Here is a 13602-nt window from a genome sequence, read left to right as displayed (position 1 = left end):
CTGGACTCCTTGTGCTCTGCTGGTGCCTCAGGAAAAGAAGACATAAGCTGGTTAGCAGCAGGAAGCAGGATAGTTCCCCAGGTTAGGAGGACAAGAAGGACAAAGAGGCAGACAACAGCTCCAATGAGAAAAGCAACATGGGCAGAGTTTGGGCCAAGAGCACATCGTGGCCAGTACTGTACATGGCTGACAAGTGCCAAGTAGTGGAACAGCTGGTGTACAATCATCTTTGGACCTGCCAAGGATGCTTCTTGCCACAGCTTCACACTCTGGCTTCAGCAAGACATTAGGGTGACCTGTGTCTGAAGGACAGAGAGCCCATGAAGAAAGTGTGCCTGCCCACAGCTCTGAGGCCTCCCCCAAGGTATGTCTTCAACCACAGAGGAGATACCAGCAAGGAAGTCCTGCCTCCATCTGGAGTGCACCTTCACAAGGAAGCATCTGCTAAGGGATGTGCTGTGTTTTCTCCACCACACTCAGAGCAAGCTGAGAGTGAAGCAGGAGCCCAGCCACTTCGACACCTTCTGTGAGGACTCCTACCTGTATGTGGAGAAAAACCACCCACTAATTCCAGAACCAGGTAACAGCAGCTTGGAGGCCTGTTGCATGATTGCTGCCAGACAGTGCAGCCCTCTCACAGCTCCTTCAAGACTGAGCTCACCACTTCCTCCATTGAAATGATGTTTAGGGTACAGCTCCACGACATGGACCTGTTCCTGAGCATTAAGCAGGCTGATGCCAGCTTCAGCAGCAGCACAGCATAAGCCAGAAATCTATGCTGGGGCAGCAATTCAGTCTGTTGGGCACACAGCCAGGTGTGTCCAGCACCACAGCTTCCACCGCCAACTATCTGCAGTCTTGCACTTGTCTGCTCATGGGCACAAGTTTCCCGCCCCCCCCCCCCCCGGCCCCCCCCCCCCAAAGCCCTGAAGACAGTTCACAGAATCACAGAAACACCAAGGTCAGTATAAGACCTTCACGATCATCCAGTCCAACCATCCACCTGTCACCAATAGTTCTCATTAAACCACATCCCTCAACACAAAATGCAAACATTCCTTGAACACCTCCAGGGTTGGTGACTTCACCGCCCCCACCCCCCTGCCAGGCAGCCCATTCCACTGCCTGACCGCTCTATCAGAAAAGCAGTATTTCCTAACATCCAGCCTAAATCTCCCCTGGCACAGCCTGAAGCCATAGTTCACAGTTGTGATTTGCCACCTGACAACCACAGCTCCCATCAAGCCTGACACATAAGGGATTGACAATGTGGCACAACGATCTACTGCAGCACCTTTGCTGCTTCCTAAAGAAATGCCTCAACTGCTTCCTTAGGCCACCACAGGGTGCCTGAGGACACGGGTCTTATCTTGGCCTTCTGAACAGCTGGTCTGCTCAACATCTTCCAGCAAGCTACCCACAACCAGGTGTTGCTTAAATTCACGGAGCTGTGAGATAACCTTACAAGAAGGCTGACCCCAAAAGAGGTCTCCACTGACACAGAAAGTCGTCTTCTCACACAAAACTGCACTGATGGGACTCGCAGCTGGTGGCAGATGATGATCTGCTACTAGAAGGAAGAAGAGGGCAGACAGAATGCAGAGACAGAAAGGAGAGGGAAGGCCCTGTGCTGCAACTTTCCGCAAAGAGAAGCAATATCTTCATTGGGACAGCCCCCGCAGCACAGAAGACAGTGATGTAGCCATAAATTTTCACCCTGCCTTCCCATCCCATAAACTGGCACATTCTGCACAGGACCTGACATTACCCCTCTCAGCTGTGGTTATGCAGGGACACAGCAAGAGACACCACTAATGTGCCTTGATGTGCTTGCTAAAGGCAAGGTGGAGAACCTGCCTGTCCCAGGACAGAGCGTACCAGACAAGCAGCAAACACTACTCAACAGACTGTGGGTATTGCTCCTGTACATTTTCTCTGCTGACAAACCTCATTTTTGGGAACGTGACTCCATACAACTTAAGATGACACTGAGTGGAGGCTTGCAAGAAAGCACTGTTAACATGGAGGCAGTGATCGCTCACAAGCGTGGAGAGACTTCATCACTTCTGCAAGCCCCTGTGTACAGATGTCAACGAACTGATTCTATGAACAAATGCTCCATCTGTGAGTGTCTATGCAGAACTCCATGGAAGAACACGGGCACAGGATGCTGAGTGCACAACTAACGCACAACCAGGGAGCACGGGCAGAAAGCACAGAATCCACAGATCTCAGACTGACTGAGATGGAAAGGGCACTCTGGAAGCAATACGGGGGGGGCTTATAAGACAGAATGGAACACACTGTTTAGTGTGGTCTGTGTGACAGAACAAGGGAAAATGGTTTCAAAAACCAGAAAGAGGGGAAATTCAGATTGAATATAAGCATTTGTTTTTGGTGTTTTTTTTTTTTTTACCTTTACCATAAAGGTTAGTGAAGTACTGGAATGTTGCCAAGAGATGTGGTACATGCCCCATTCTTGGGGCATTCTAAAGATCTGGCTGGACTGGGCTCTGAGCAACCTGATGTAGCTGTAGGTTCCCTAGTTAGAGTTGAATCATGACTTTTAAGGTCCTTTCCAACTCTAACGATTGCATGAATTTATGATTCTACTTGAATTCCCTTTAAAAAAAAAAAAAATCTTACCTATCACTTACAAACAAAACAGTTTTAAAGAATTATTATTAAGGCTTTTAAATAGCAAGCTAGAAAAATCTCTGGATAAACCTGTATTAAAGACACTTAAAGGTTTGTGAAAGCACAGACTCTCAGCAACATCAGTCAAAACAATCTCCTGCTGCCTGTCAGGGAAAAATACTGCTCTGTTATTCCCACTGTGTAATATTTACTGGTAATATATTTATTCCTTTTGTTAGCCTAAGTATGTAGTGACTGAAGTCTGAAGGAACACTTCTTATACTGCAGCTATTTAAGTCTCTAAAAAAAAAAATTCAATTAGTAACATCTAGTTGATCCCACTGCTGTAAAATGCATACACTTAAAGGGACCCTTTTTAACATAAATTATAGAAGACAAGCCAAGTAACAGAGGTAGGCATTAAGGCAACTAGGAGTAATAAATCAAAGACCTAGAAGTTTAGCACCTCTTTTCCTCTGTTCACCTATGTTTGCATATTCATTTAAACTCCCGAGCAAAATACAGCCGACTGGATACCAACCTACCACACACAGATTCAAGTCCTGTGCCCACTTACAGACTACATGAAATGCAACAGTCAGATCCAGATGTATTTTTCATCTATCTACTGCAGTGTAAGCCTTCTACATTTGCTTTATACCTTTGCTCAGATGTGGGATGCCTGGGCTCAAGAGTAGTATGGTATGTAGCATTCAGTTCTACTCCAGTTGGTGTTAGATGCTTTTCTTTGTGAAAGCTTCCACTATCTGTAAAATAAAGCTTGGGTCTCTGATGATATTTCATCCTGTACGTGTCAGTCATACAACTGTCTACTGAAAAATAAGTTGTAAGCGATACACTATCATTTCCATCCACATAGCCAGCACTTGGTCCTGTATGATGAGATCCTTTCTTTAAGAAGTTCTCAGACATCAACCAAAAGTCATTAACTGGTAAGCTAGGTGGAGAATCTGGTTTATGAACAAACAACTCATTCCCTTGAAATGGCTCTTTAAGCCTTTGTTCACTTGCAAATACATTTGTTTCTGATGCAGACTTAAAAGGTGTACCTGTTTGTCTTAACAAATTATTCTGCAACGCTTCTGTTGATTTTACATCAGCTACTGAGTTAGTTTCTGGTCCTGGCAAAATATTCAAAGCATATTTCTTTGGAGGTAAAGGGGGAGGAAGATTCTGGTAAACTGCTTCTGGCACCCAAAGAGCATCCACCCGTCGGAGCTGGTGTCCAGCACGCTCACAGGGAGGAGACAACACAGCAGGCCTCTCTGAGGGATTCTGTGGCACAAAAGGTGAAAACCCCACTTTGGGACCAAATGTTCTTGCATGATGAGGCTGTGGTTGGGAAGAAGGGTGAAAGTCATTGTTGATGGGCTTCCTTCCACAGTTGTTTTCTGTATAAGGGTGAGATACACCATCAGCACAATATGCTGACACATTCATTGTCTCAAATCTGTCTGGATTAAGCCACTCTGAAGAACTCTGTTCATTTGCCTTGTTCCTACTGTCTGACTTCACAATCTCTTTAACGACTGGCTGTAGAGCTGATGATGGGAAAAATTTCCTGTTAACCTCAGGCATTTCAGCTCTAAAAACAAAACAAAAAAAAGAGGATGTAAGTATCTGTACAAACATTAATGGCCAAATGACCAAGCACCTTTAACAACAACAGCCCTGGTAACACTGCCTGGATATCCTTGAACTGACTAGAGATCTGGTGTCTGGTTAATACACAGCTGTTTAACTGCAACTTCTATTAAATTACTACAAGCTTCTTTCATCTGAAATGTACTGTGTCCCAAAAAAACCTCTGCAGACAATTAAACAGCCATAATAAGAAAATTCCTTAGAGATTCTGGACTATATCGAATACAAATTGTTTTTCCAAATGTCTTTGTGACTCAGTCTGATGCATCAGCTTTTCAAAAAGCGTCAAACATTTGAGTGCCAAACATGCATCTAGATTCTTGATTTCTAGGAGGTTCTGAGCATTTGCAGTTCCAATCAGAAACAACAGGTATACAGCCACAGCTTTTAAATAGATATAACATTTCCCTCCCTTTCTTGCCAAGCTTTTCAAACCTTTATTGGGTTACTGCGTTAAATCTCTACTTGTTCTATAACACAAATTAAAACCAAAAATATTAAAAGTTGTTGCACTACTAAGATGGTTTAAAACTACCTAAGTTACCTGGGGTTCCATCTACTGAATACCAAAATTAGAACTATTTTTTTCCCCAGGAGTAGAGCTTTCAACTCTGTAAGTTAGGTAAATGCCAAGGGCATCATCTGTCAAAAGATTTAATATCTGTCCTTTTTCACACAGTTAACAGTGATTTCTATCACATTACAGAATTCAGAATGTTTTAGTAGCATTACGTAGTAAATTAATACTAATATTTAGTTACCTCTTTACTTGAGGACTGGGCACCTGCAAATGCAACTCTGTTGGGATATTAACATGAGGTCTGTAGTTAACTTCTGTATTGATAGGGTCTTTCCTAGACTCTGGAACTGGAAAAAAATATTTCAAAGTAAATAGAAATACACTCCAATTTCCTTGTGATTTCTCAGAGGTTAGCAGGCAAACAAAACACAGCAAGAAACAACTCTTGACAGGATCTGACATAAGTCAAAGTAACATTTTTGAAAAAAAAAAAAAAAAAAAATCTTCAGGGAATCAGAACATACATTAGTCCAAAATTATATAGAGCATTTTTTTTTGTTGTTTCCTTTTTGTCAGGAAAGGTTAATTATCACAGTTTTGGAGTCCTATGGACATGCTTTCACACGTTAACACATCACAGTTAAAAGCATATTTTGAGAACAGGTTTTCATACACGTTTTCATACAAGCATTTATGCAGGCAGCCAAAATAAATTTAAGTTAAATATTTCATTACTTATTAACAAAACAGAATAACATTAGATGGGGTTGTTTTGCTTTTTTTTAAGATGGGTTGCTTTCTTCTTTTTAAGATGAGAATTACATTATGCATTCTTGAAACATTTATAAAATGCCAGATAACTGTTACTTCTCTTACAACAATTGTACAGTTTGCAGAGACACTGAGTAGTTAAAGAGCACTCTCACCCACACACCCTAAGCACACAATATTAAGTGTGTGGGCCAGCATTACTACACACACTCTAGAAACTCCTATTCACTGACCACAGAAAAAATTCTTTGCTTTTAAAAATACACTATTTCTGAACAAAGCAGCTCCTATTGAACAGTGAATAAAAGAAGCACTGAAGAATCCATGTTGACACCACACAGAAAAGACTCTCTTGACAAGTGACAAGCAACAGCCTGTTTAAAGACAGCTACTGTAAGTGTTCCTAACACAGCAACTGGCCCACTGTAATCAGCCACCTGCTTCATAGCCTTTCAAAATAAGCTGAATTTTGTTAAGTGTATGGTCTACATCATGCAACTACGTTGCTTATCACAAAAGAACTGGAAATGTACTTTACAAAAACCAGCCTACACTGCCTCAAATAATCTAGCAGATTGATCTCTTGAGTTCAGGGATTTAACTTACCCTCCTGGAAACAAGTAACAGACTGTCCCTTTACATCAGAGATTACAAAAGTTTTGTATCTTTTCTTTCCTGATGTAATCTTACTAAGGTACTTTATTGTTCATTTTTTGATTTGAACATGTTAATTTCTCCAGTTTTAAATAAAGCCTTAGAAGCATTACTTTGCTATGTGAACTTAGTTTTTTTACTTAAGTCAAAAGAATGACAGAAGTTAAAAAAACAAACCAACCAAAAAAACCCAAACAACTCAACTTTGGGCAATGTTGGAGACTTGCTTCAAGGGTCTGTATCCATCCTATCTTCAAGAGAGGAAAGATTAAAGATGCTAAATCTTTGACAAAGGACATAGGTTATAGAAGCCTAAAAGGTGTATACCTGGAAAAACAAAGTCTTCAATATCCCTTTCCTTCCAGCCTCCAAATTAAAAAAAGTTTCTGCTATTCCATCATGGTAAACAGTACCATAACCCTAGAAAAAATGCATATGTGAAAATGTGGTTACTTGAATGAGCCCTTACAGCTGCAAGGGTCAAGGACCTAAACTGGGAGGAAGTCCAAAACCGCTCCAGCAGGCTGTGCCTTCAGAGATAACTAACACTGAGGTAATCAAATAGCAAATATTTCGTTCTACTGCAGATTTTGCTAAGCTGTAAATCCCTTTTTGGAAAAAAGCATAGGCTGTACAACTGCTCCTTAATTCCACAAAACAGTTGATGTGAAAAGCATCCCAAGCCAAACTAAAGGAATGCAGCACATTAGGTCCTTCCAAGAGGCAGTATCATAAATCTGTCAGCAGGAGGCAGCAAAGGTTAGTAAGCTGTTCTTCGCAGTGACCGTGGCACACGTTCAACCAAAATTGCTCAGTGATACCAGGCAATTCGTGCCTCCAGAATTCCAGCCAACTTAAAAATAGATGTGTTATTTTTTCTTCTGCTGACACGAGATCCATGCAAGGTTAAAACCTGGTTCAGAGTCTATTGGGAATTTTGGCTCCAGGTTCTTTGCAAAACTAGATATGGGACACATGAGCACTGTGCTCAGCTAGAGACTGCCAGCCTTATCAACAGGTCATAAGCATCTAAGTAAAGGTAATTCTGGTCTCTCAAATACAAACTGGTCCTCTTTTAAGATTTATGAACATCTACTTTGACACCTGAATGGGCAATCTAGATTTTAAGATCATGAACACACACTCTATAGCCAACAAGTCAAAAAAGAGTTTTTTTCTAATTTCTTAATATACACATACATGTGCAAAATTCTGCAATGCCTGATTTCTACACATTAAAAAATCCATTTCTTCCTATTGTTTTAGCTGCATATTTCCTGTAGTTTTGATTTTTTCCTATGATTTTCTTTTTCAGAATTATGCCCAAATTTTAATTTGTATGGTTTTCTAGTGTGACAAAGAAGTAAAGGTAATCTGGACTCTTGCTGACATATTCATGAGAGCTTCAAAACAATTTTAAATGGAATTGGAGATGTCTCATGCTAGTGAACTCAACAACCATTTCCCCTGCCAACAAGAATACTTTCCACTGAAATTGTCAGAGTGGCAATTTCACAGGTGTGTGCCTTCAGAGTCAAGGGATCATTTTCACAAAGACAACTAAAAGCACTTCATTATTATGAAAATAATTATCAGTAGCTAGCATAGTTATTACTATGAAAAGCCACAAGAAGATATTTTATACCCCAATCCTGTATTTCCAAGAGTTATAGCCACCTTTCTCCAGTGTGAAAAACATAAGGTTGCAAATTCTGCCCCCACACTTTTCATATTATTTGTTCTGCATACACAATAAATACCACCCAAGTTCACTGAACTCGAACATCAAATATCAATGCATAAATAAAAATTAAGAACATTGTATCTGCTTAATATTTTTGTCCCAAAATTTAATCACACAAATTAGAGATTGGTTACGTGGGTCACTCACTTTAGTACTACAGTTATCTACTGCTTACTCCTACAGAAAGAAGCAGCAATTTTATTCGAGTTACCACCATGTGATCCAATGTTACTATCTTTATAATGCTCTAACAATAACTTCATTTTTGTAGGTCAAAGAGAAAATTCCTCAACTACTGGACATAATCCTCATTCAGCTCCTGTTAAAATCAGGAACCAGCAAAAATGGTAGGCATAATTCAGAGTTATACATTATTTTCCTGCAAAGGGACAAGATATTTTTACGAGTCGCTATGCACAGCTACAGAAGACTTCTTACATTTCATCGTACTCTCAGAAACAACTGGGTATTTACTTGAAGTACTATTTTCTAGAAGTCCGTATGGTATTTACCTACCAGTTCTAGTCTTGCCCATAATATTCTGAAACATTCTCATATTCTGTAATATGAGGAGGTATAATAGGTACCTATAAATGATTCCTCCTCCTCCTCCAGGTGTACAGACACACACTTTTTAGACTACCAAGATCAGACTAAGTAAATCTTTATCTCACGTGATAATCAAATTCTTCATTTTTTTCCTCAGCCTGTTAATCACATTAAAAGTAGTTTTGCAAAACACAAACACGTGAGATCTTCACTTTTAATTTAGAATTACATCCTTTTTTGTTAAGGAACTATTAAAAAGTTAGTTACTGAAATAGAAGTACTGAATAGACTGAATAGACAGGACTTTAACATCAATATTCTTTGACAGTTATTATGATAATGTTTTATGATAACTGTAAGGGTCACTTGGAATAGAAAACACTACTGAAGAAATATGATGCAAGGTGAATTATAGCTACATTTAATATATTAGTTTACTGTGTAAGCTAATTAAGAGCCCTATTTCTCATCCTGACAGAGTCTTTCATATATTTTAACTAGTGCTTTCTGTGGGTTGTTTGGTTTTGTTGGTTTCTTGTTTGTTTTTACTACCTAATTATTTTTCACCCTACTGGAAAGTACAGTTATAGTACAGAACTACAGCAGAAAAAAAAACCAGAAAGACAGATTTTTGTGTCCCATGCAAAATTTGTCTTTTGTCATCAAGATGAAACACCGAATTGGTTTTCTTTCTACAACCAAAAAGTAACTGGAATAGCAACAAAGCAGCGGTACGGCAAATCCACCCTCTATGTTAAATTTCAGTCTTAGAAGAAACTAGACTGCACATTCTTCAAATGGAAGTATGATATCTATGAAAATCAAACATTTCCTGGGGAAGTGTCTTAATACTTATTGCGCCGCTTTGTACAAGCACCATTCCATTGTTCCAGCAGCAGCAGATAATGATTTTGGCTGGCCTCATGGTGACCTCTAACATTTATACCGCCAAGGCATTTATAAAAATCCAGTAGACATGTTATTATGTAAAAGGAAGCAGGTTTCCTTATTACAAGTGTTTCTTCCTGATTTTGCCTCATATCTTGTAGGAAAAGAAATCGTAGCACAGCCTACCCAGACCTTTTTTTTTTAAAAAACAAAGCAAAACCCTCCTTACCATCCACCAAAAACACATACAGAACTATTTTGGGGGAAAACACAGGGGGAAAAAAAGGACTTTTTTTTGGAGGGGGAGGGGGTGGGAAGGAGGGGATCGTTTACTTTTGCAGGGACAGGGAAGGGGAATGGATACACTTGCTGAAAAAGCATTAAAATGAGCAATGTTCTCAAAGTGGTTATCAAAGACCACAACAAAAAATTGAGTCACATTTAGCCTTCTGCATTGAATTAAAATCAGAAAGTCTCCAACTAACATCAATGAAAAGGAGTAAAACTAAATGCCTTATGCCAGCACGTCATTCAAAATTCATGAGTACTGGTAAAAAGAAGTGCTCTTAGTGGGGAAAAATAAATGAAATTATGGCAAACTTGAAGCAACATTATAAAGTAAAGGAGATCATCAGAAACCTCTCCATCTTCTGCGAGATATCAGTATGTTAGTATTAAAATTTTGGTATACCTCAATTATTTCTAGAAAGCTCCTTGTTTGTTTGTTTTAAACACAAGTTCTTACCATAGAAGTTTCTGTTCTGCTGAGGTACAGAATGTAACACACTTTCAGCTTTTTGTGTTGACAAATTCTGCTCACTGTAAAATAAGCACAGGTGATTTGAAGGGTTAAACTACTGATGCACCATCACAAACCTTACCCCCTTGAGTGCATTAAGCATAACAACCTTGTCTGTTTGATACTTTGTCTCCCTTTACCACTCTCATGTTTTTTTAATAAAACACTACAGAACATACATAAGATGGAGAGGTAACCCTTGAATACTTTTAGCACAGCTTCCCTTGCACGACAAGCTGTAATGATGCAGAGGAATTTTAGGATGAACTGCAGTCTTCAATACAGACACTTGACAAACATACAGTTCATGAGGATGGTGTATCCAAGTTTGTTCTGGGGATTACACACCCACTCATCCCAGCCCTGCTCTAGAGTACAACAGCAGAACACTCATTATGCAACACAGAAAATAAAAGCGCCTTGCATTATCACAGCAGCCTGCTCAGTAAAGACAGCTGGTTCCCAAAGTTATAAACAATACTAGAGTGATGTGCCATCTGTGAGAAAATACCACCAATTGCACAGAAAACATTTCATACAACTTTCAAGAAGTATGTACTAATAGACAACTGAGAAAACACAACTACTTTGAATGTTTATTTTCTACAGAGATTTTAAGGAGGGGGGAAAAAACAAAAACAGACAACACTAGTCACTTAACTCCAGTTATCTTAAGTGTTCCCAATAATCACCGCTTCAGTGCAGCAAATAATACTAGAAGAATCCTTAGAAGATCATCTATTCCAAAACTCTGCTCAAATTTGATCAGCTAGAGCAAATGCTGCTCAGAATCATGTTCAGTTGGGTTAGGAGCATCTCCATGGACAGAAGCTCCAAAAACCCCTAGAGCAGCATACTTGTTAATGTAATTCATAGTGAGATAAATAAAATTTGGCTACTAACCACTTATTTATTTACTGCCATTTCCATCTTTTTGTCAGGAGCCTGTCCATACAACTGCTACAGGTATGATTTATGAAGACAGTTATATTCCATTACAAATAGCAAGTTACCCAGCAACTAAAAAGTTTGTAACTAAAAAAGTGTAGCAATTACTTCAAATTAACACACCCTGACCAAAGCAGGGCTTAGAAATCCTGGCTTAGCACCATAATGATGAGGCTCAGTACTTTCCCACCAGAAATAGTGCTGCAGCTTCAGAGTTAAGGTAAGATTAACTCCTAAACTGTCTGCATTCATATTTCTAGATGTGTTGCTAGTTTTATACATCCTCAAGAGTATTAAAGTTCTAAAAGTATGCTTACTCGACTGAAACAGCAAATGAATATTACAACTTATTTTCCTGCATAAACAACCTATGTAAATTCTTAAGAGAACTAGCATTACCTGCCAGAAGCACCTTCTTTAATATTTTTGCCATCTGCTGGATTGATTCCTTCAATGACAGGCGAGTCCGGATTTGCTGATCCATTGCTGATATGATCACTGCTCTCATAACCAGATTCTGTCCTCTGAATTTGCCAGTTATCACCATGGATTTTTCTCTCTGCAAATCCTTTGCTTTTTTCAGCATTCCCTTTCCCCTCTGAATCCAAAGAGCTTCTACTTCCTGTATCTTGTTTTGTCTCATCTTCATATATAGTCATTAAACCTTTTTGGATTTGATTCTCTTTTGGCCAATGGTTAAAGCTTCGCTCTTTTTCATGCTTTGATTTGCTGTTCAGATTTGCCTTGTGCTTTGGGCTATGTTGTTTCTTCTCAGCCTCGCTGAAAATGCTGTCCACATTTAGTGTCTCTCGCATGGGTTTCCAGCCTTTACTTCTGCTTCTGCTACTGATGATACTTCCTTTATCCCTAGAGTCTTGACTGCTATCCGTGTCATAGCCAGTGACTCCATCAGCTCGGGTCCTAAGCACAGGTTTCTCACTAGCAGGAAGATTTTCTGTTTTATTTGATCCAAGCACCTGTACAGGAAGTTTTGTTTGGGGAGGTACACTCTCATGTTTATAAGGCCCTCTTCCCTGGCTGCTGTATATGCGCTGATCCATACATTGCCTAAGTCCATTTCCAACTGGAGGAGATCCTGACTTAAAATTGGAACGATCTTCCCCAATTAAATCTAGTAAGAAGGGAGAGAAAAAAAAGCTGCATTTAAGTTCCCACAAATAGTTATTCTTGATTTTATTACAGGTACATACTTTTCCTATGTTATCTCAACACACTCAGTAACAAATTCAGTATATATTTCAGAAAATTAGAAACAGATCTTACAATCTGCTCTTTAGAAAGAAGAATGAAATCCTTCGCTGCTAACACAGACATGCAAATCTGTTTGATTCACTGATCCTCTGCTCAAATCTTTAGAACATTACCTCTTTGTCTCCCAGATTCCCTTCTTGGTCCCCTGTCTGCATCTTTTCGTAGAGATGAGAAGTTTTTCATATCAGTAGCCTTCTGAGCACACTCTCTGGATATGTCCTTCAGCCTGTCCTTTTGATCACCATAAGCTAACTTAGCTGCAAAAAAAAAAAAAAAAAAAAAAAGATTAATTTGTCAAAAATCACTAATAAAAAGCAATTCATGATCAAAATATACAGTAGTATTTATGCACATAACATTTATATTTTAGTATTAGCACTACTTAAAGACTAACAAGTTACATAGCATAGGTTCTTAAGAAAACAAAAGATAGACATTATAGGTACAAGTATATAAACATCTCCAATAAGTGCAACTTTTTTGAATTATAGTAAAAAACTGAAGCCAAGTTTATACTTGCCTAAATGTGAAGTTGTATTTTTAAGGAAGCAGCAGTCACTGCTTAAAAAACAAAAAAATCCTCAATTTCTCAGAAGGTAAACACTATTTTGGACTCATCACCTCATCAAAAAAGAGGCATTCTCAAGTTTGAAAAAGCTTGACAATCCAACACTAAAAGACAACAGAAATGTCTCTGAAGAGAAGCTAGCATCTCCCCGACATGTATTCAGATTTTGGAGAAAAGGCACAGACATGTTATATAGAAGTCAATCCCCAGTATCAGTACTTATAGTTTTCTTTGTGTTGTTATTGTTGTTTGTTCTCCTGAAAGCCTGGGTTACTGACAGAATGTAAATGTACCTTTAGAAATATATAATAAAGCCCTTTTTCTTTTTTTGCCTTTTTTTCCCCCCAAACATACGTATTAACATACAAGACTTAAAATAATACTGCATACATGCCTTTGATCAGACAATATGATTACAAGGCAGAATGAAGAAAAGGCTAAAAGGCCTCAAGAGCCACTTCAGTATTTCAGACATTACTTAAACATCAGTTGCTATTCAAAGATCCATTAAAGACAATGATAGAATTGCTGTTCTGGAAATAGTTCTAACACAGAGGCTAACACATACCTGAAATACTATTAACTAC

The 13602-nt window shown here is 39.0% G+C and overlaps 1 protein-coding gene across 3 annotated transcripts in view; it reads right to left on the bottom strand.

Annotated features, from left to right (window-relative positions):
- Positions 1–1116: 1116 nt before the first annotated feature.
- Positions 1117–13602, bottom strand: part of USP53 (ubiquitin specific peptidase 53) — a 33883-nt gene continuing 21397 nt past the window's right edge. For all 3 annotated transcript variants that reach the window (XM_042812742.1, XM_042812743.1, XM_042812744.1), the window contains 5 exons: positions 12561–12704; positions 11575–12307; positions 10174–10247; positions 5064–5169; positions 1117–4243 (listed from right to left, as the gene is read on the bottom strand). In XM_042812742.1, the coding sequence (XP_042668676.1) occupies positions 3259–4243; positions 5064–5169; positions 10174–10247; positions 11575–12307; positions 12561–12704 (2042 nt within the window). In that variant the 3' untranslated portion in view covers positions 1117–3258. The remainder of the gene's footprint in view (positions 4244–5063; positions 5170–10173; positions 10248–11574; positions 12308–12560; positions 12705–13602) is intronic.

Source organism: Centrocercus urophasianus, unplaced genomic scaffold (genome assembly GCF_019232065.1).
Source record: "Centrocercus urophasianus isolate 14NV4802_14NV808 unplaced genomic scaffold, USGS_Curo_1.0 seq_13, whole genome shotgun sequence".
Taxonomy (NCBI): domain Eukaryota; kingdom Metazoa; phylum Chordata; class Aves; order Galliformes; family Phasianidae; genus Centrocercus; species Centrocercus urophasianus.
This window is presented reverse-complemented; position numbering and strand designations above follow the sequence as displayed.